The 22000-nt window shown below is 48.4% G+C and overlaps 1 protein-coding gene across 14 annotated transcripts in view; it reads left to right on the top strand.

The window, feature by feature from the left end:
* CACNA1C (calcium voltage-gated channel subunit alpha1 C) overlaps nt 1–22000 on the top strand; it is a 664664-nt gene that overhangs the window by 585667 nt on the left and 56997 nt on the right. For 4 of the 14 annotated variants that reach the window (XM_037064760.1, XM_037064766.1, XM_037064768.1 and 1 more), the window contains 2 exons: nt 7416–7499; nt 20926–20958. In XM_037064760.1, the coding sequence (XP_036920655.1) occupies nt 7416–7499; nt 20926–20958 (117 nt within the window). Of the gene's footprint in view, nt 1–6746; nt 6831–7415; nt 7500–20925; nt 20959–22000 lie in introns of all 14 variants that reach the window. The other 10 variants (XM_037064773.1, XM_037064772.1, XM_037064771.1 and 7 more) reach the window with 4 other exon arrangements.

The raw sequence follows: 22000 nt of genomic DNA, 5'->3' as shown, positions 1-22000 counted from the left end.
CAATTGTTCTTTTTGTCCACATTTTGCTCACTTTGTTCAGTAAAGTGGGTGCACACTGGCTGTCATGGTCGCAGGTGGGTCATACCTGTCCCTTTGCTAAGTAAGGGCTGACTCCTTGACAGAAACTTTCCTTGGGTCAGGAAGGGCATGGAGACAATAGGATGGGACCTTCCAGGTCTGGGTTTGGCATGGGGTATGTGACCCCAGAGTCTAGGTCAGCTGGACTGAGCAGGAGAGAGTTTGAGACAGGCAGACCACAGAGGGCTCTTGCAGGTCAAGCTTGTTTGTGGCTCCTTATTCTCCCACTCCCAGGGCTGCCTGGTCTCAGCCTTCCCTACCTCTTCACAGAGAACACTGTTTGTGCGAACATATAGTTGCCTGCATACCTGCAGTGTGTCTCCTGGCCCTGCCCCACCCCAGGGACATGCCTGTGCCACACACTGTCCTGGAGGAGTCCTTTGCAGATCAGCTCCTGGACAGCACGAGCATGGAGCACCTACAGTTTCCTCCGGTGCCAGCTGAGGTAGAAAACAAATCTCTTGAGGTTTCCAAAGAAGCTTAGTCAATAACCACCAGTTTTCATCTGCTCGCAGTGGGGAAGACTGCAAGCATCAGGTCTGACGCACTCCATATGCCTGCACCTTGCACACCAGGCGCCTCATAAGCACTCATGTATGTAGGTGAGATAAGTGAAGAGGGCCTTTGAAACTTTCCTGGGGAGGGAAAAGCCTAATTCTAAAGCAGAATTGAAGCAAATTGTGTCCCATTCAAAGCATACATTCCTTTAACAATTTCAAGAGCAGCCCCCATCACCACCCCCTGGGGCCCCCACCACAACCCCGCCTGCTCCCGCACTCTGTCCCTGCTACCCCAGGCTGTGGGTGCTATGTGAGCCTTCAGGCTCTTCTGAATGAACACATCACAGGGTGGGAGCTGACCGAGGAAGGCAGAGAGCCTCACTGGCTGCCTGGCGGCCAGGGCCTGGGAGCAGCTGTGTGCTCTAGTTATGCCTTCCCCATGAGACACCACTAATTTCCATGATTACTGTGTGCCTGAATGCCATCCTAATGTAATAAAATTTATATTATCTCTGCTTGGTGTCAGTTACCATTGTGTTCCATGATATTCCATGGGATTGACTCTTCACAAACACACACTAGGACATTGGCACTTCTCTGTTCCTGGTTTATCAGCGCCACCCACCCCCCAGTTCCATAGCCCAGAGCCCAGGGAAGAGCAATGTGCCCAGCACCTGGACACTGCCTCCCCACACCCTACAAACGCCTCCTGACACAAATGCTTGCTCACCCGGGTGACCTCCCTGAGTGAGTCCCTTTCCCTGGGTCAAGCCAATTTTTGCCCCCTCCCACCCATTTTAAGCCTGGCCTCCTGCAGGTGACCTTGACCCCTTCCTCCATCTTCATGGATTCCTGCTGCTTTCCTGTCTGAGTCAAAGAGTCACCTCAGAGGCCCTGGGCCCACGCTGGGAGCTTTCCCTCCTGCCTGGCCTGCTCTCATGGCCTCCTCTCATGCTCCCCACTCCCCTCTGCTCCCCTCCCCTCCACTCCCCTCCCCTCCCCTCCACTCCCCTTCTCCCCTTCTGCTTCTCCCCATTTTCTACCATCTGTGTGGTCTTTCCTCCTTCTCTCCTGCCTTCTACTTGAGTGGCCTTTCCCATTGGTACCCTTCTTATCTTCATTCTCCTCCTGATTTCTGTAATTCCTTCACTTTCCCCACCATCTCTATCTCTGGGCAGTTGCCCTTCCCTCCCTCTCAGACCTTCTTCCCACACTCAGCTTGCCCTGTCTGTTCCTGCTCTCCGTCTCAATTCCAGTAGCTCCACTTCTAATCTCAACTCAGGTCTTCCATACAACATTCTGGAACCTGGTGTGTCCCTGGTAGGGAACAGTCTCTGGGGACAAACCCCAGACAGACTGAAAGTCCAGAGTCCTCTTCCCTCTGAGGGGCCAGGTTTTCTTTGTGCTCCTTTGACTCCCCTCCTGTCTTCTGGACCGGAAGGAGGTAGACACTGACAACAGGCATGAAGGGATAGAGAAGAGAAAAAACAAGTAATAGCAACAAAATAACTTGCCTCAAAATTCCTAAGAACACAGAGCATAATCCCAGCATGCAGATTTTCTGATAGATCTCGTCTTACCACCAACTTGTTCTCATGTCTGTGTTGCATATATAAAGACCCCAGTGAAGAGCACTGCTCAGGGCAGGGAGGGAGCTAAGAATCCAAATCCAAGGGCAAAGGCATGTGCCTGCCACCTCTGCCACAGCAGTCCAATTGACTACCTAGATGAGCTTGAGCCTCAAAATTTAGCCATGGCAACTTGCACACTGTCACTAATCTCAGAATAGTACCAGCCAGATTTTAGAGTCTCAAGACAGTCACACTACTCAGTAGTAACTCAAGATGGGCAAAATAGACCTTAGAGACAGACGAAAGGGGAGCTCAGGATTCCAGAAACTTCAGCCCTTCTCTCCTCCTTCCACAGACACCAGAGCTTTCCCATCCCCTCTTCCTTAATCCCACCCCCAAAATTAAACCTGTGAATCCTACTTAATCATGTGAATCCTAGTTAATCATGACAGTAGCTAATACTTAACTTAGAGCTTACTTCAACCAGGTGTAGGTCTAAGTGCCTTACAGATATCTTCATTTAGTCTTCACCATTGCCCTATGATTATCCCACTTTATAGATGGGGAAACTGAGGCATGGAGTGGTTATGTTATTGGCTCAAGGTTACCCAGCTAGTAAGTGCCAGAGCTAGGATTTAAACCCAGACACCCTACCCTGCCTGTTAATTACTACACTGCCTCTTTCAACTTGGAATAGCTCCAGTGAATGAGGTAATCCAAAAGAGAGGAAAATCCAAAATTTTTCTGCATGCTAAATGCATCACAGGATACTTTTGCAACTGTTTTTTCTTCCTGATCATGATTTGCTGAAGGTAAATCATTTCAGTGTGGTCTACATGGTCTCAGCCCATGTCAGCTGCTGAGTGAAGGGCCAGTGGCACTCAGGGGTATGGGTTATTCCCAGCGTGCAGGCAGATGCCAGGTGCTGCTGCTGAGCCTGGGGTGGAAGACCATGGGACCCTCCTGAGGATGGCCAGAGGAGAGTCCCACTTCTTGAAAGGGGAAATCTACTAACTCTGCAGGGTTTAGGGACTGCCCTGAAAGCCCCATCCCTTCTGAATGACCAGGCCTGCATGCTCTGAGGAGCTGGATGTGAAGAGGTTTGGTTTACCACTTCAGGGAGAGCCAGGGAAAACCTTTCCATGACCCGACATCTTCCCTTCCATTTGGCACCTGTCATCAGGGAAAGGCGTAACAGTTATAAGAGAAAAAAACCTATCATTTTTCATCCTCCTTCCTCCATTATACCTCCAAAACCCACGTTACCCATAGTTTCCAGTGAATAAGGAGGTAGGCAAAAGTAGAGGTGGGGGTAGGGTGGGGAGAATCGGGGGGAGAGAGAGAACACTAAGCTCTTATACTCCAGAATATGGGAAAGATCATTCTCCCAGGTCCTGCCTGCTTAGGGGTTTGGCCAGGTGTCTCCTTGGGCAACCTGTTGTCACACTGGGGGCTATTGGCCTTGTCTCTGGGAGTGGGTGCGGAATGGTTGGGAGGAATGGTCTGTTGAAAGAGTGGGGGGAGGAGGCTAACCTGAAAGCTGGATCTGAATGGTCTTCACAGTCCAGTTTGAAGGATCAGTGGGATGTGGGTTGGGGGGGAGAGAAAGTGGGTGAATGGGTCAGAGTTAAAGCTGCCTCTTAAAGGGATCCTGTCACCAACCCTCACAGACATGCTTCCTTGCCCCTGCATTCTGATGTGAATCTCCTCTGGGCTGGGTCCACAGGAGCCCTTGGCAATAAGAGTGCTGGCTGGTTTCTGCAGCCAGTGGAGGCCCAGGCACTGGGCCCACCACATCGCTTGCCACAGACCAGAGAAGTCACTCAAAAGCCTCCAGGAGCACAGCCTCTTGAGGTCCAGGGTGAGGCATGAGGCATTAATCTCTGCAGAGCCCAGCCAACCCAATGGCAGGCAGCGATGGAGGGATGGAAGAGGGGGCCATGGTCAGGGAGAAGTTGACTGTGTTGTGTTTCCTTCTGTCTGCACATACTCCCAGAAACCCAAGGGAAAGACTGACAAGTGATGCCCAACCAAGAGGTTGGCAGGGTCCCTTTAGGTCTCGGCCCCTCCACTGGTGCTCACCAGCTGATTAACCTGTGTATTAACCTCACCTTTGCCTGTTCCCTCCCTCCCTCCCTCCCTCCCTCCCTTCCTTCCTTCCTTCCTTCCTTCCTTCCTTCCTTCCTTCCTTCCTTCCTTCCTTATTTCCCCTTTTCTCCTCTCAGAGGTGTTGCAGACCAAGACCAGCCTACCCATTTTGTTTCAGGTCTCTGGTGGGTGAAAGAGTCCTCCTTTCTTGAGCCCTGAGCCTTCCACCTTCCTGCCCCCACATCTAAATCATGTTTTGTTACCATGTTTTCTAGGCTAGACGCCAAATGTTCTGGACTCTGCTCTAGTTCCAGCTTCTCTCCTTTCTCTTCCTCGGCCCCTCTCCTTTTCTGAAGTAGCTCTACCCACAAAGCTGGTGTTCCTATCTTTGAGAGATATTCCTCAGTGTTTTCTAAATCTAATTTTAAAACATATGCACATTTATAGTTCATTTGGGGCCTTTATGCTTTATCTCCCTTCATTCAAAGTCAGCCCTCTCCTTTTGCCCTGAGAATGATATCTGAGATCCTGTAAGGGAATCAGTTGTTTCCTGATATAAATGGGAGAGAAGTCTCTCTCTGCCTCAAAGACTCTAGAATATTCTGAAAATATTCTGGGAAGCCAACAAGAAAGCTATGTATTCAGGCTGACCCTCACCTAACCCACGCCCTGGCCAACCTCTGCTTCCCCAGTCTGGCTGTGCAAAGTCTCTGTGATGGCACTTCTGTTTTCTTTTGACAGAAATGCCTGGGAACTGAGAGGCCCCTTTCCCTGTGACCTGACCTCCCACACTAAGAATAACAGCCCTAGGACAGTGTGTCTTTTGATCCCTCTGGAAAGAGGGCATGGCTGGGAAGTGGGGAAGTTAAGGGAGCTGGATAGAGCCAGGAGGAAATGGAAGACACAGACCCTTGGCTCTTGTGAGTAAAAAATAAAAATGAAGAGTTGGCAGCCTTCTAGAGAACTGGGGAGAGAGTTCTGGGAAAGTCTCAGAGGAACCCTAATGCTTTCATCCCCACTCAACTGATTTCAAGAATTCCATCTCCTGGAGCTCCAGCTAGTGGCTCAGAGAAAAGAAAAATTCTGGTCCTGCTGAGCAAATGTGCTCAGAATAGAACAGTCCTGTTCTGTCCCCTTTGCAGACATTTCTTAAAAAGTTAAAACAGCAAATGTCCTTTTTTTAAAGAGAGATGTCTTTAGTACTAGGTCCTTTCCACCCCACCCACAGACAATGCAGCTGTCCAGTTCCCAGGGCTTCCTAAACTGCTAGCACATGTCCATGTGGTCACAGCATTGCTCTCTAGACTCCCACACCTCTCAGAGAGGAAGATGACTCACTCATGGTACAGAGTTCACCACCCAGATGCCTGGAATCCTCTAGGGAATCTGGGACGCCCTATCCTTGGTTGACCAGTTGTCCAAGTACCTCAAAGATGTCTTTCAAAAACACTTATCTCTTCTCTTTTCTAAATATGATGGGAAACAAAAAAGTTTTGTGCATATAGGGTAAAGTGGTGTCATCGGGACACTGTCCTTCCTATTCTGTGCCAAAATCTTTCCTCCATGGTACTCCTTCCCAAGAAGCCTATGTCCCCATCCATACCCTCTACGCAGACTACCCATATCAATCTAGTCCTCAGGAAAGGCTCTGATGACTTTATTAATTTTGGTGGCACTTGCATTTCAGTGGAACCTTACATCAGAATGACAGTGTTGGGAAAGGAGCCTGGGGCACGTGCTTTGGAAACACTCTGAGAGTGTTGTCTAGGGCCACATCCTACAATATCAAACTATGAGATCGACCTGGACTCTGTGTCCTTTCAGTAGGAAAGACTTTACCAGGAAAGAGCTGCCCCTGAAAGTATTGGGCATGTCCAGTGCTAGAACAAGGTGACCCTCATTCTATTTGCATAATGTCCAACTTTTTATAGATATTGTTTCAATGATTTGGTCCCCTTGTTTTTTCAGAAACCAGGTCACCTGGCCAGTCTTTTGGACCACATGGATTACTTCTCTTTAGTTCCAAGATCACCCACAGGATCACCCATAGCCCATTGTCCTCTAAGGGACCATCTGGCTGTGTTCCCTCCCTCCCTTTAGACAGGCCCTTGGATGAAGAGAACTGGGGGCATAGGAAATGCCAAATGTGAACTGAAAATAGAGTCCAGCCACATTCCTGCACCACTGTAGCTTGTACTGCCTGCCCTCCACGCCCACCCTTCCCTTGCTGGGAGGTATTTAGAAAGAGCTTCTGTGCAGGAGGGTGGTAAAGTGGGATGGATCTGCAGGAAGGGGTGCCATGTGGCCACAGAACGGCAGGGCAGGAGGACTGGACTAGTTGCCTCCTTCTTTCCTGGGCTCCTGGGCTCTTGGTCACGGAGAGGGTGTTGGAACTCCAGCAGCAACACCAAGGTACCCAGACGGTGATTCTGATGGTGATTGTTGCTCTGTTCTTGTCTGTCTAATATTCCTTTTTAATCCCCATCCTGCCTGCCCCTCCCTTATGTAGGGTTACTTTAGTGATCCCTGGAATGTTTTTGACTTCCTCATCGTAATTGGCAGCATAATTGACGTCATTCTCAGTGAAACTAATGTGAGTATGACTCTGCCCTCCTCAGGAACCCTCCTCCTTCCTTCTTCCTCTACCTCCTCTGTTTCCCTCTTACTCGCACTCTCTCTCTCTTTATCTCCTTTTATTTATTTTTTTTAATTTCCTATTTTTACCCGCCTCCAGTCATGCTTTTTGTTGAACCTGCCGTCGTCCTGTGAGGGAAAAAAAGTAGGAGCTTCTCCTCCTTTTTTTCCACTGTCCCAGCTTGGCCCTCTGAGCCAGCCCAGGAGCTCGGAGCCGAGTGGAGGGAGCAGGCGGTGGGAGGCCGCTGGCTCCCCTCCCAGGGTGGCCACAGCCCAGCGTAACCTTTGAACTAACCCAGCTTTTGTCAGGCCTTTCCACCCTTCAAAAACCAGGTTACCCAGGTTTGAGCCACCAGGACTGTAGAGTGGTAAGAGTATTTAATATGCCCACGTAACCTCTTTCTTTTCTCATTTTTTTCTCTTCTCTCCTTTCTTTCATGCCTTTTTTTTTTCATTTTTCCTCTTCCTTTTTGTTTTGTTTTTCTCCTTTGTTGGTTTTTTTTTTCCTCTTCTCTCCTTTCCCCGGCTTCTCTGCCCCATGCAGCACTATTTCTGTGATGCATGGAATACGTTTGACGCCTTGATTGTTGTGGGTAGCATTGTTGATATAGCAATCACCGAGGTAAACGTAAGTACATGGCGTCTGGACCTGACTGTCTGTGCCTGCTCTAACACTCATTGTCTTTCCCTGGTTTGTTGTTTTGGTCATTATATTTTCTCCTCCCTACCTCCTTATTTTCATGTAGTTTTTTTTAATTTGTTTGTTTAAATTGGCTTAAAAGAGTTTCTCCTTATTGCTTTATTTTGAAAACTTTCCTATTCTTTTTTTTTAACTTTGGAACGAGTTAGGCCTCCTTTTCCTTTAAGTTTTGATTGCTGCATCTTTTTCTCTCTCCCTTTACAATCAGCCTGGCATGACTCACACTGTATAGGAGGATGCAGCTATGAGGACCACGGAGTGAGAAAACCAAGGGACATTTACAACATCTGGGCAGCTGCTGGGGCAGGGACCCAAACCTCTTTTCACTGCACCTCACCTCCAGACCGCTGTCCCTGCCCCTCTTGCCTTTCCACCCACAGCATCTTGGAAAGAGGCTCTCTCCAAATGGGACCCTGGAGTGAAGGCTCAGTCTCTGCCTGCACTGTCAGCCCCAGGCCCTGCCTGTTACAGTCACATTGAAAGGGCTTCATCCGATTTAACATCAGTTGCCCATGCAGGCAGCCCAGACCCTCCAGGCTCATTTGGGAGAGAAGAAGAGAACCAGTTGTGTTCAGAGTCCTGCCTTCAGTCCTCTTCTCTGGAGTGGTCAGAGAGCCAGGTGTCTGGGTGACCCACAGAGAGAGAGTTCCTCTGAGGTCTTTTTTCTCCTCTTGCTGGGACAGCAGCACCTCCCTCCCTCCCTCCCAGAGAACTGACTTTTGTACCTCCAGGTTCTCTCCCACTTCCACCCCCTTCACACCCTGCCCTGGCCCCCTGGCCTCAGGCAGAATCCCAGCCCCTGCTCTCTGCTCCAAGGCCTGCTTTCCCCCAAGAGCTGCCTCCTCCTATACAGTTCCTACCAGTTCCTGCACATGTCTTTTTGTTACCTGGCATGTTTAAACCTCTCTTTATAGGCAAACCCTCTGCAGTTAGTCTTTAATATGTGTTAATTTTATTGTCATAATTTTTCCTTAGTTAAGAGACTTGGTAATGGTTGTGCAAACCTTTGATGCACTGAACCCTGAGTAACAGCACAGAGCAGATGCTGTACAGTTTTGATCAAAGATGTTTAAGACTACCCTACCAACCAGCACCGTCCTTCTCCCCACCGATCCCACTATCCCCTCTCCACTCCATGTTTCACTCCCGATTAGTTGAATGGACACGTTATTTTATCTTCCCAATTCCCCTGATTAAAAGCCCCTGTCTGCTGCCCTCTCAGCAGATGGACATCGGAGGAGGCTGTCAAGCTCCTCATACCCTCCCTTAGCCTGTTTCACCCTTGCTGCTCACCCTGTAGCTCCAGATTGGGTTGCCCCTCTGTCTCCCAGGTCCCCCGAGCTCATGGTGTGTGTGTGTGTGTGTGTGTGTGCGCGCGCGCGCACTTGCTCTTGACTTTTTCCAGTAAATGGTAGATTATTTTTTAAAAAAGCATCAGTCCTCCTACATATGCTTTGTGCCTCCCTTCCCTCACACTCTGCTCCACCATTCCTGAGCACACTCCCGGTTTTGCAGTCTGGATGAGCCCTAAATTGTTTCTCAGGTGCTGTTCAGGGCCCTGAGTTGCAGGTGTGTATGTGAAGGCCAGAGCACTTGTACTTGGAGCTGGCACTGTGCAGTGCTCTGAACCAAGGGCGTACTCAAGGGGAGGAACAGGGAAGAGGGAGCAGCCATAGGCCCTGCCCTCTGAGGCTGTAGTTTTCCAGACAGCAGTGTAGATCCTTATGAAACCTGTGCCAGGGACTTGGAGCCTGATAAACAGCAGGAAAGTGCAAGAGGGTGACAGCAAGCTGTTCCCCTGCATGAAGAGGGGACCCTCCGCCCTCCCAGGGGTTCCTCTGGGGTTCTCACTGTCAGCAAGGCCCACATCAACACTAGACATGCCATTTTCCTCCCACACTGTTGGTGTTTTTAAAGGAAAACAAAGACAAAGCAAAAGAAACTTCTTAGGGTTTACAATTTCTACAGAAAAAAAATGGCTATGTTGGGAGCCAAGAGGGAGGGTGCAGGACAGGAGAAGAGCAGAGCGCCATCGTGCAGACCCTTCTACTTGTGCCTGGTTTTCTGTTGGCAGCTCACCCTTGCATTCGTGTCATGTCACTCTAAACTGCGCTGTGGGTTTGACAGGCGAGAATGAGCCTCCCCAGTTTGCTGATGCTAGAGATGCTGGTGGAGAGATTAAATGCCCTTTGGAGCGGAGAGCTGGAGTACAGACCTCCTGGGGTGCCCCCTCACTTCACTTGGCCCTGGGCCACAGTTCCCCATTCTCTCTAACATGTAAATGCCCTTTGATAAGCACAGACATCTCACACACCCCACCTTCTGTACCTCCACCAGCCAGGATTTGTTCAGCCCTTACATTCTGTAGTTTATATTTAAAATAACAATAAGTTTTTTTATATTCTAAACAAAAAATGATTTGTCAGCCCTCCCTTGGAGTTATGAAGCACCTGTTAACACCCCCAGCTTCTCTCTACCCCGCAGTGAGGTGCTCTTCACTTCTCTTGATTGAAAAATCAAGCTGGTGAAAAATCGTACTGAAGAGCTCTCTGGAGATTAAATGGGGACAGTGTGTGTGAAGGGCAGTGAGGGAAGGTGTCCAGAGACCCAGCACTCATTTCCCTCTTCACAATTAATGGCTTGTGAACTAGAAGAACAAATATGACATCCCCCAAAGCAGGAAGGTGGTGTGGGAGAGGAAGAGAGGACTGGACATGAAGTCAAGGCAGGCAAGTTTCTGAGTCTTGCTGCTGCTTCTTCCTGAAAAGAAGACAGTTTCCTCATCTGTCAAAGGAATGTGATGATATTTATAGCACTGTATTTTGAAGCTCAAGTAAGAGCATCTATTTTAAAATTCTATGTAAACTGTAAAGTGCTATTGAATGGGAGAGACTGTGGTACCCCAAATTTCCCCCCAGTCCCTGCTAGAATAGCTAGGAGGGCCTAGTCTCTAGCCAATTATATTTCATTATAACTGACTACCCACAGACACTGAACCCTTGTTTCCCATATGGTTAGACTCTTAGAGGTGGTAACCAGGTATGGCCAGCACAGAGCAAGCACAGGTTATGGACCACCACCCATAACCCCAGTCTCAATAGGCCTGTTTGACAAGCACAGTTCTGGTGTAACCCTGCACTCGGAGAGCTGCCAACATTGGGGATGACAAATTAGTCTCAGAGGTAGCTCTATCTGCCTGTATGGTTCTGCCTACAGGCCACTGGCAGCTTATGAGTCTGGACACTTCCTGGTTCAAGGAAGTTTATAGCTCCAGGGAGTTTTCCCTGGGTGCTGCTAAGGCCTTCCCAGAATCCTCTAGTCTTAGTGTCCTCACAAGACAGTCATTCCCAGATCTATGTTCTATCTGGAAGAAATCTATACTTTTAGCCTCAGAGGAATTCATGTGGGACTTTCACCTGTAACTCATCATCTTTGACTTGTTTAGGCCTACAGAAATCAACACTCATTACCTTCACCCAATAGCCCTTTTTATCCTAACTGCCCTCTGACTATTCCTCACATTTAGACTCACCTCCCTTAGACACCTCTTTCCTCCTTGCATTTACCAGGCTATGGCACCTCTGCCTCTGGGAAATTGATTTCCCCATCCCCAGGAACCATCATTCATTCATTCCACTGTATGTATCATCTCCCCTCCTGTGTGTCAGGTATGATGTTAGGCACCTGGAATATGTCAGTCCACAATACATCAGTCCCTTCCTCCTGAACTGCCTTTCTAGGGTCAGAGGAATAATAAGACAGTGAGTGTTGCAATGAGCACAGAAAATAAGGCAATCGTACAGTGTGTGAAAAACTGCTAAGCACTTGGGAAAAGGAAAAATGTCAAGTAAGGGAGATCAGAGGTGCTAACGAGCAGCGAAGGAAAGTGCTGTTTGAAATAAGATGGAAGTGAGTAAATTACCCATGCAGACATTTGGGAGGGAAGCTTCTCTGGCAGGAGGAGCAGGCGGAGAAGGAGCAGGGAGGGGATCAGAGAAGGAGACCAGATTTTGGTTTTTATGCTGAGCAAGAAGAGGAGACACCAGTGTCTTTAAGAAGAGATGTCCCATAATCTGACTTACATTTTTCAAGGATGGCTTGGCTGTATGTGGGAGTTGGGGTGGAAACCAGAGCAGTGTGCAGAAGACGGGTGTGGTAACTCAGAGGGAGGGGACAGGAGCTGCAACAAAGCAGAGTGGTAGAAGTGGTGAAAATGGTCAGATTCTCAGTCTGTTTTGAAGACAGAACTCACAGTATCTCCTGACAGACTGGATATGGTAATGGGAGGAAGAGGTAGCCAGGATGGCTGTGAGGTTTGAGCCTAAGCATGGGAGGATGGAGTTGGTGTGAACCAGGGAAGACAGGAGGTGGAGCACGTTTGCATGAGGAGCTCAGTTGGGATGTGTCTATTTCACTTCCCCGTGGCGTTGGCAAGTAGGCAGTTGGCACACCATCTGAGGTTGGGGCATGGAATTGCCAGCATGTAGACACTATTCAAAGCCATGACAGTGGTGAAAAGCACCCAGGGGGAGAGAAAGATAGGAGAGCCAGAGACTGAGTGGGACGGGGCCTCCAGCATGAAGTGGGGGGGACCCTGTGTGCTCAGAGCCAGTCTGTGGTTCAGTTGCTGTTCACATTGGGGGAATGCCCCCGAACCACTGCCGATGCAACTAGAGGGTGGTCATTAAGTCCCCGACCTTGCATATCTGTGCTGCATTCTGCTTCCACTACCCTTCTACTCCCTGAGGCACTGCCTAGCTCTCAGCTGGAGGCTTCCCTACTTCTCTGTCCCCTGGGAGGATGAAGTGCAGCATCTGGTCACTCTAAGGAAGGCTTCTGGTCTTCCTTTATTTCTTAGGTCTGAAATTATATTTTCTAGAGAAAACCCAGAGATGTAGCCTGTGATTGTTAATGGCTTTCTTGTAGCATCAGAAACTGCTCCCTAACATCCCAAGTTGGGATCGATTTGGGTGTCTGATCAACAGCCTTACCCAACACTCTTCTTTATCATTCTGTATTTTAAAGTCTATCGCACAATAGATAGGTTGAGAGGCCTGGGTTCTTGCGTTATGTATACTGAGAAATATTCCCAAATTGCAAATTAAGAAGCCTGTGTTCTGTTTCCAGTTCTGGCACTAGTAAGCCATGTAACTTAGAGCAAATAAACCCATTCTGTCGGCCTCAACTTCCTTGAATACAAATGGAGTTGGGGGGCAGGTAGCAATGGTCTCACAGGGCCTTTGAGACTCTAGCACTCCTTGGTTCTGAATGGGGCATTTTCTGGTTGTCCAGATCTAAGGTGGGGTTCCTTTCATAAAGCTTCCAAGGCTTTGGGGTGGCTCATGTGGAAATCCTCCTGAGAGAAGGCCCTGGAGGGACCTTCAGGTTGAGGAACAGGACCGAGATGGTGTAAGAGCTCCTGGGAAGGTTCAGAGGGAGGAAAAGCTGAAACTTTTGCTTAGGAGCCAAAGTGCTAGTCCACAGACATGAGCAGAGCAGAAGAATAAAGTAATAATGATCCTGTCTGTGACCTGAGCTGATTAGCACAAGGTGGGGCAAGGAGCAGGAAGGGGAGGAGGGGAAGGGAGAATGAGGGCTGCTCTCTGGTGAGCATGTTTCAGGCATCCTACTAGGACATCACACACGATGGTCAGAGTAACACTGCAAAGTGCTTATTGCCCACAGGAGGAAACTGAGACATACACAGGATGGACAGTTTGCCTGTAGCTAATGGTTGGCAAGACTAGGATTCAAATCTATTTCTGTGGAAGAATTAAGTCTTGTGTTTCCACAGAGCCCACTGACTAACTCCCTGGGCCAGGCTGGCCTGCACACAGCATCACCAAAGGGCCCCTGCCACTAACGAGTCCTCATTCAGTACACTTCCAGCAACGTGGCCTGGGGCCTAACTTCTCTATACCTGGTGGGACAGCCAGTGCCTGAACGAGGGCGTCCAGGCTGCCCTGAGAATGTTCAGACCAAAAGCAATGCACACTCTGGGCTCAACAGCCTAGTTAATGGGGCTGTGAAGAAAAGGGCAAGGTGAGTATCAAGTGGGCCCACCTGATATCTGGAACTTGAGAGGAAAACATGGGATGCAGGTGGGAGAGAGACAAGAGCAGGGATGAGAGGGGAATGGGGCTCAGCTTCAGGGACTGTCCAGCAGGGTGCTCATGGAGACCTCCAGGTGCTGGACCCAAAGCCTCCTAACCCCAGCTCCTGAAGCCAGTGGTACATTTCCACCACAGACTCGTAGGCAGAGCTCCTAAATAACTGTCCCTTACTGGTTTCTCATACAAATAATAAAGCAAGCTTGGCTCCTGCTCTGGCTTTGGGGCCTGGAAGGACAGGAAAAGCAGTCATTCTGAGTCACAGAGGGTTTGCTGCCCTTTGGGGCTGAGTCAGAGAGCTCAGCCGGCACACTCCAGCCCTCTCTCCCCGTGTCAACCCATGACACCTATGCCAGCCCTCAGCCTGGCTCTCTTGGTCTGCCTTCTCCTGTCCCTGCCATAGCAGAGAGGGGCCAGAACAGCACAAGAAAGGTAAGGCCAAATGCCCCACCAAGAGTTGTACTGAGAGGTAAAGGAAGAAAGTGGATTCATCCAAAAATATTAGAATGGATGCACCTCTGGAGACCATCTGGCCCATGCACATCCCATTGCTCCTACGAGCACACACCGAATACCTGCTGGGTCACAGCTCAGGAGCACCAGTTTCACAGACAAGGACACTGCTGGTAGAGGCAGGGGACAACTCACTCATTGTCACAGCTCTCTAACAGCAAGGCCAAGTCAGAACTTGGTCCGACTCTCACGATTAGTACACGGGGCTCAAATGGTGACATTGCCAGACATTGTCTGAATGACAATGGTCAGTGTACCCTCGGTAATTCTAAGGTAAATTAAAGTAAGGTTGGTGGTGTCAGTCCAAAGTGGGTAGGGCAGACTGGACCCTTGGAATCTCCCTACACTTCCATTTCTCTTTGCTGGACTCCTCCTTTTTTCTTTTTAAAAAAGATTTTATTTATTTCTAGAAAGAGGGAAGGGATGGGGAAAGAAGGAGAGAAACATTGATGTGAGAGAGAAACATTGATCAGTTGCCTCTCATATGCATTCCAACTGGGATGGACCCCACAACCCACAACCCACAACCACCTGAGCCACACCAGTCAGGGCACATCCCTCCTTCTGTTGCTCATGGAGCTCCCTACCAGCTTCCTCACTCCCACCCCCTACAACAAAACCAACACAACCAAGGTGTCCTGTTTCTAATACACTAAGTCATACTAAGGTGCAGTGACTGATCTGGTACCCTTCCAAAAATAAATGTTACCTTAAAGAGAAAAGGGAATGCTCAACCTAAAGATTAACTATCTAGTGTGTCTAGTATGACTTTCAGGAACATGACCCCCAAATGAGGACGATACTCCCCAGCCTTCAGTTGTTTTACACAGGCAGTTTTCTCCTCTGTTTGGAAGTAAAGCTGGCCCTTGAGAGTTGTAGCAGAGTGCCACTCATCCCCCACAAGGAGACAGCACATGACCATTGGGAGGCAGTCCAACTGGACATGGAAGGACCATTTTAAAAGCCCATGGGCCTCTGGAGGATGAGGCTCACTCTGTGGGCAGAGACAAAGGGTCCCTGTGAGGTCAGACATGGTGGAATGGACAGGCCTGACACAGCAGCCCCATCCAAGCAAGTTCTCCCAAAGCTGGTGCCTTGAGGCATGTCCTGCAGGCTTGACCTGAAAGGCTCAGGGTAGCCCAATTTTCTGTGGACTTCCCAGTTTGGATTCTTCGCTCAGCTGTGTTAGATCTTCGGACCATTATGGCCCACCAAGACTCCCCTTGCCCTGCGCCTTCTAATGAAGACTCTTTGCTTTTGTCTTCCTCTAATTTCCTTTCCTTTCCTTCTTTATTTTCATCTTCTCTATCCATATACAACCCTCTCCTTGTACCTAAGATAGAAAAGTGGAAGGATACTGTCACAACACACTCCTTGGTTTGACCAGACAGCCATCTGGGGCCAGCCAGTGTCTGTTACTTTAATTCTCACAGGCTGAGCAAGCTTTGGTTGCTATATTTGCCAGAAAGCTTTTAAAGCAAAGGGGCCTAGAATATTCCATGACCTAGGAGAGAGGGTGAGGGAGCTACATCTCAGGCAGGCTCAGAAAGGCCCCCAAGTGCCCCCCAAAGCATTGCCATTTACTCATGTCTGTGCCCCACCCTGCTTTCATTTGTTTTCTTTTTGAATCTCTGTTTCTCTCTCTTAACTCTTGTTCTCTGTTTTTCTGCATTCTCTCCCCCTCCCTCCCTTCCTCCCAGAATTCTTTCATGTTGATAGCACTACTGACAGCTGATTTCATCCATTTATTCTTTATGGGGATTTTTGTTTGTTTGTTTGACACTGGCTGTCCTTCCCAAGGCAAAATAAAACCACCCTGGAGATTTGGTAATCAGTCTTGTTTAGCATGAGTATCTGGCATGTAACAGCGTCCTGGGAGACATCAGGCTGCAGGTGGATAACAGTGACTCCTGCAGCTTAAGCTGCTTCCAGCCACAAGAACTGGCCTCCAGGCAGCTAATACTACAGGCTGATCACCACTGTTCCCTCTCTACGATGCAGCCCACAGAGACAGAAGAGTATGTTCTATATCTGTCCTCCAGCCCCACTGGGGCCAAAGCTCCCCTCAGAGTATGCTCTGAAATGGCGTTTCATTTGGGTGCCTATAGCCGCAAAGATTTAAGAGGGCTTGTCTTCTGCTGGCTAGAATTCTTCCTTGGAGAAACAGATGCCAGCTAGTGGGTTTGCAATGTGGTAGACGTGAAGTTGGGGTGCTGTTCTTTCCACTCCCTACCTTGTCTTCTTTGGGCTTCTCTTCATTTGTTCCCTGTGCTTTTCTGTCCAGCATTTTTGTTCCCCTCATGACTCCCCTGTCTTCCTCTTCTCACTACTCCTCCTCCTCAGATCCATTTACCTCGCCATTCATCCCACACCAGAATGGAAATTCTGCTTAAGAATGACTTCCAAGGGTGCATCTTTTCTTCATTTGCCCTTATATCTAAAAGCCATTGACACCTATCCTCAACTTTACTGTATCCCAGTTGACTTGTGCTTATTTAAAGTTTGTCTCTCCCTTAGCAAGGAAGCTCTTGATTAAACTTTGGACAGTTGAAGTTTAAAACATATTTTGCTTTGGCCTGCTAAAAAGGCCTTTTTCCTGCTGCCATCTCTGGTGGCTCTAAGATGCAGCATCTCCCAACTCCTTCACACCTATAGGCCACACTAGTTCCTGGATGTTCTTTTCTCCTGGTTGAAAGAAGAGATACAGATTATGAAGGTGGTGTCACATGTCTCTTGAAGACACTGGCTCCTGCCATTCCCAGGTGTCTCTGTGTGTGCCAGCCTGATCACTGTCCTCCCACCCAGATTCCCTGGGGTCTCACCCATGAAGCCCCAGCCACTCAGCCTCTGCCACACCATGGTGCTCTCACAGCTGAACTAGCCATCCTGTCTTGTAGATCATATGGAGGTGAGAGTAGAGACAGCAAAAGCAGAGCTTTGGATAGGGTGGCGGTGCAGGCAGTGCCAGTAGGAACCTGGATTTCAGATGATTTGAAATTGAATTTATATGACATCTACTCCCTAGGTTTTAGACAAAAGATTAAAAAAAGAGAAACAATGCTCTAATGGAGGGCAAGCCAGTAAAAGACTCTCATACTCCTATGACATTGCTTTTGACTCACATTTCAGAGGAATGAGGGATTCCAGTGACCATATTATAGCCATTGACTCACTAGCAGCCATTGGAACTGGGCAGCCCATTTGTGGATCCTGTTCCTGACTCGGCCTAGAGCCAGCCTTCCCTGGTAAGAGGGAGCCTGCGCCTTTCAAAGTCGACATGTCCAGGAGGGTGCAGCAGTAGCTTATGAACTCTTCAAAATTCTCTCTAAGCAACTGATCTCAAGAGGATATTCTCTTGGTTGGATATTCCAGCCTAGATATCTACTGCCTAGCCATGAAATTTCTACTAATCTTCATCTTGTGGTTATGGGGGGGGAAAGGAAGAAGAAAGTCCCTTTTCATATGGTTAAGAGCTTTTAGTTTCCCAGCGAGGGAAGGTAATGTTAAGAACTGGGAAACACATTCCACTGACTGTCATATCCATCATCTTGGGAGATCCCCCAACCTAGGAGAAGCCTCTCTCTGCCAGCCTTCTGTATTCCTCGAGCTTCCCTGAGCACCTGTGTGTGGCCTAGAGATAGAACCCCAGTGAGCAAGAACCGTGAGTATATTCCAGAAGCCAAGGCCCATCCACTGAGGTGACACTTCTGATTTGATCCTGGACTTTGTGCAGAAACTGCCTTTTACTAGCTGTCCAGCACCACTCCTATCATCCTTGCCGCTTATACCCAAACAAGCTAATCTGCATAAGTATACTGCAGCAAGTTAATTGGCCTTTCCTTTCAATTTGCCCTGAGCCTAGCTAGAAACACTAGCCAGGACTCTTTCTAAAAATGTTCTGGTTTCTTCTGCCTCACATATAACCACCTTATTTTATTTTACAGCTTGCATGAACAAATTAAGTTAATTGACCCAATATCTTTAACCTCTTGAAAGTTACCAGATCATTAGAAAACAAAAATGAAAGAATTGGTTGCTCAGAAATTTACTCCACACCCGCCATTAGTAGATAAAGCACAGCATTAAAGCTCAGCCAGAGTGTTCAGGGTAAGTAAGCAGCTCTGTTGGCTCCAGGGGCAGGTGAGTGCCAGCAGGGTCTCTGGACTCATGGGGCATAAGTCTTCAGGCAATCCTACCACATGTTTTTTCCAGGAAAACCATGGTTGGAGAAACTATCAGCTAACTCACGGCAACTGGGAGCAAATCTAGAAAAGGGTCAGAGATGGATGACACAAGTACTCCAGGCTACCAACTAAGTCTGGATTTAGCTCAAAAAGTAGAACTGATACCAGGTGGTTTTTCAAGAGGTACTAGGGAGTCACAGAGAGTGGCCAAAATGCAAACACATCTCTGTGCTAAAAGCACAGGTGCCCAAGTCCAGCAGTTGTGGTCTCCCTACTAGCTCACAAGGGGGTCCCATTGCAGCTGGGCAAGAGGACCAAAGATGGGAACAACTGCATCTGGTCATCTAGGAACCTCCTCTGGCGGCTGATAGTGTGTCAGTGAACCATAGGTTCTCGAGAACTGGCTGTGTGTGAGGCTCCTCCCTCTTGGTTCCACTCAGAAACCATTCTGTGATTGCTTTCTGATTTTATTACAAGTGGTTAGTTATTTTTGAGACCATGGATTTTGTAAACATAGCTCCTCATACAGAACAGGCTTATGTGAGAGGTTGACAGGCAACCCTGCCTAGCAAGACACAGTGCCCTCTGCAAAGCATGGCTTAGAGCCTGAGAAAAAAAATGGATCTGTGAGTCTCCTGCTTCTCCCACAGTGAGAGTCTGGAGCACTGTCATCACTGGGGGTGGGGACCCAACACGAGGATCCCAGATTCCCTGTCCTCACACTCACTACTGCCCTCACAGCTCCTTCTGACCACTTCCTGTTCCCTGCTATAGAGACGTATCATGAGGATTCTTAAATTAACACGTTATTAAAATAATAAGGTATGATCAAGGTAATTAGAACTGAGCTAAAGCTAAATTTTGTACTAAAATATGACTTAAGTAGATGAGATCTCAAATGGGAGCTATAAAAGGCTAAAAATCAATAAGAAAAAGGCATTTAAAATCCCAAATGAAGGATTCTGACTGTTTAAGAAGTAAACTAAATTAAAACAAATAATTTAAAATCTTTAATGCTTGGGGGTTAATTCATTTGGACCAGGTGACTCAGATGGGTTCTCTAACTTGTCTTCATTCTGATCCTGTTTGGGATGGGATTGACTCAGATCTTCAAGCATTTGCCTAGGGTTCTCAGCAGTAATGGGGAGGCTTTGAGAATTCTCAGGGTAGAACTGAGCCTGCTGGGAACCTGGTCTAATGCCTGAGCACAGTGTGTAGTAGAGTTAGACCTCTGTCTGGCCCTCACACTCCCTTCTTCACTGAAGCTTCGGAAACCACAGAACTCCTTATCCATGAACACAGGAGCACAGGTGCTTGACCACCTGGAATTTCCTCTGTGTGTGTGTTTGTGTGTGTGTGTTTCCATGTTTCATCCCAGCCTGCTCATCACATTCTAGTGAGCCCATCCTCCAAGCCCGCGCACTGACCTGGCAGCTCATATTCCTCAAGAAGCAGGAATGGAGGTCTGGGCTGTGCCCCGTAAATGACTGGGGAGTGTCCCTTTCCTTTTCTGCCCTTGCCTCGCCCTGTATCTCCACCCTTCCCCCAAAAAGGAGTTTGCTGAGAAATCTGTTGCCAAAGGCGAATTTTAAGTCTGCAAGCCAATGTCTAGTGTACATTTCTGTCCTTCAAAAATCCCGTTACAACGTTTCTTTGTTTGTACCTGAAAAACAGAAACACAAGAGCAACCATCTGAAAGTGGAGGGTAAAAGCAAAGTCGGGACCTTCTAGAAAGGGCTAACTGCTCAGAAGGTCAGGATCAGTCAGGGCTTAGCTCTCTGTGCCAGAGCCCAGAGAGTAGGGGCACCTTCCGGAGGTAGGTGCATGGACCTGGGCAGAGAGTGGACATGTTCACCTGTGGCCACTTTCTGCAGGTCCTGCCCCCAAATGAGCTCAGCAGTCGAGCCCATGAGAACAACCTCTTAGGATGTTAATAATCACACCTTAAATTGTGTGCAGGGCTTTCAAATTTACAAAACCATTCCACACTCATTTTTTCATGCTATGGCCAACATTCTTCACACCCGTAGAGTAGTAGCTCAGCAGGACCACCTCCCACCTGATCTTCAGCTTGAGGACTAACCCCTTGCTCTGGAGGGAGTTGGGGGCCACTCCTTTAGATCCTCCACAGTGGGAATTAAAACTCAGACTTCCTCTAAACCTGAGGGGCCATTGCCTGTGAGCTCCTTCAGCCGGTAATGGGGTAAAGCTAGAGTGAATAAAGTGCAAACCCTTAAAGTTTACCTCAGAACACATGGCAGATTTTAAAAAACAAAACCTCCATCCACAATGTTCAGAAGACCTCACGAATAATGGGTGTGAATTATTTAACTTGGGGTCAGAGATGGGTCCTTGACAGAAGTGAGCCCAGCACTGCAGAGCCCACACTCAGGGCACAGAACCTGCCAGGCCTATGGTTGCGTATTTCTGTCACTGTTTCCTTTTGCCCTCTCTTGCCACTGTGTTGCTCCTGTGTTAGCCAAGACCAATACCGACATCCTCATTGAAGGCTTATTACAGCTTATCTCTATCTGCCTTTCTTTAAAGCCAGCTGAACATACCCAATGCTCTCCCTTTATGGTAAGACCAACCCTACAGACTATGCTCTGAACTTCTGTGACCTCCTCTGACATCCCCCACTCTTACCCACCTGACTCTCAGAGTCTCCCCGAGCCCAGCCTGGCTCCTGTTGCATGTGGCCACTGCGTCCATCTCTCACCTTCCCTGCCTGGTCCGTGTGAACTGTGATGTACTGTGTGTGTAATGGTGCTCCTTCCCTCCCTGAACTTTCCTTTGGGTGATAATTCACTGGATCTTAACTATCTAATGAGCCACTGGGAGAGAACTGGACCCAAGGGAAATTTCCTGGTTAGCCTTCTGAGAACACTACTGGCTAAGACTCTAACCTTAAGTTAATTGGGACATTTGCAGAGACACCTATGAGAGCCATGGCAAGGCCTCCTGGGGAAAGAGGGAAGAGGGTGATGATCTAACAGAAGGCAGAAAGATGGTGACATTCTTCCTTTATCAAGTGTCTGTGTAAACTGGCCTCCCTTGAGCTCAGAGTTGAAGGCCACAGCAAAAGGTTTAAGCTGGGATTTGTTACTGAGGATATGATGGAATTTCCAGTCACTCCAACAATGTTACTTGTGAATTTTTCTAAATCCCTGAGTTTGCTGAAATTAGGCAATACCCACTTTTCTGCAGCAGACTGCAAGCAGAAAAACAAACTCAATAATTTGATTGAATCACTCTTAATGTAAGAGTCTCTGATTCACTTTGGCTAAAGTGATAGCAATGCCACTGGATATGACCTTAAGCTCTCCTTGGAATGGCCTTCTCCAAAAGGCTGCTGTCACACATTTAACAAGTGGGTGATTCCCTGAGCCCCGAGTCAGCAAGCAAGGGAAGACTGGGTGGGTTGGTATGTTTCCTGACATGCCCATCCCGGTCTGGTCGGAAGGCTACCCAGGGAAAGTCTGGACCTGGGTATTCCCCCCGCTTCGCAGAGATGGCCACTGGGACCTGCTTCCTCGCTGCATTGTCATTTGGTTTATGAGAGGAAATTGTTATGTCCAAATGGAAATGTGTTGATTCTTCTTCTCCAGCATTAGGAAACTGC

This window comes from Sturnira hondurensis, unplaced genomic scaffold, assembly GCF_014824575.4.
Source record: "Sturnira hondurensis isolate 20B ecotype Veracruz unplaced genomic scaffold, ASM1482457v3 Scaffold0015509, whole genome shotgun sequence".
Classification (NCBI taxonomy): Eukaryota; Metazoa; Chordata; class Mammalia; order Chiroptera; family Phyllostomidae; genus Sturnira; species Sturnira hondurensis.
Note: the sequence above shows the minus strand (reverse complement) of the source record. Positions and strands in the feature narration are given on the sequence as shown.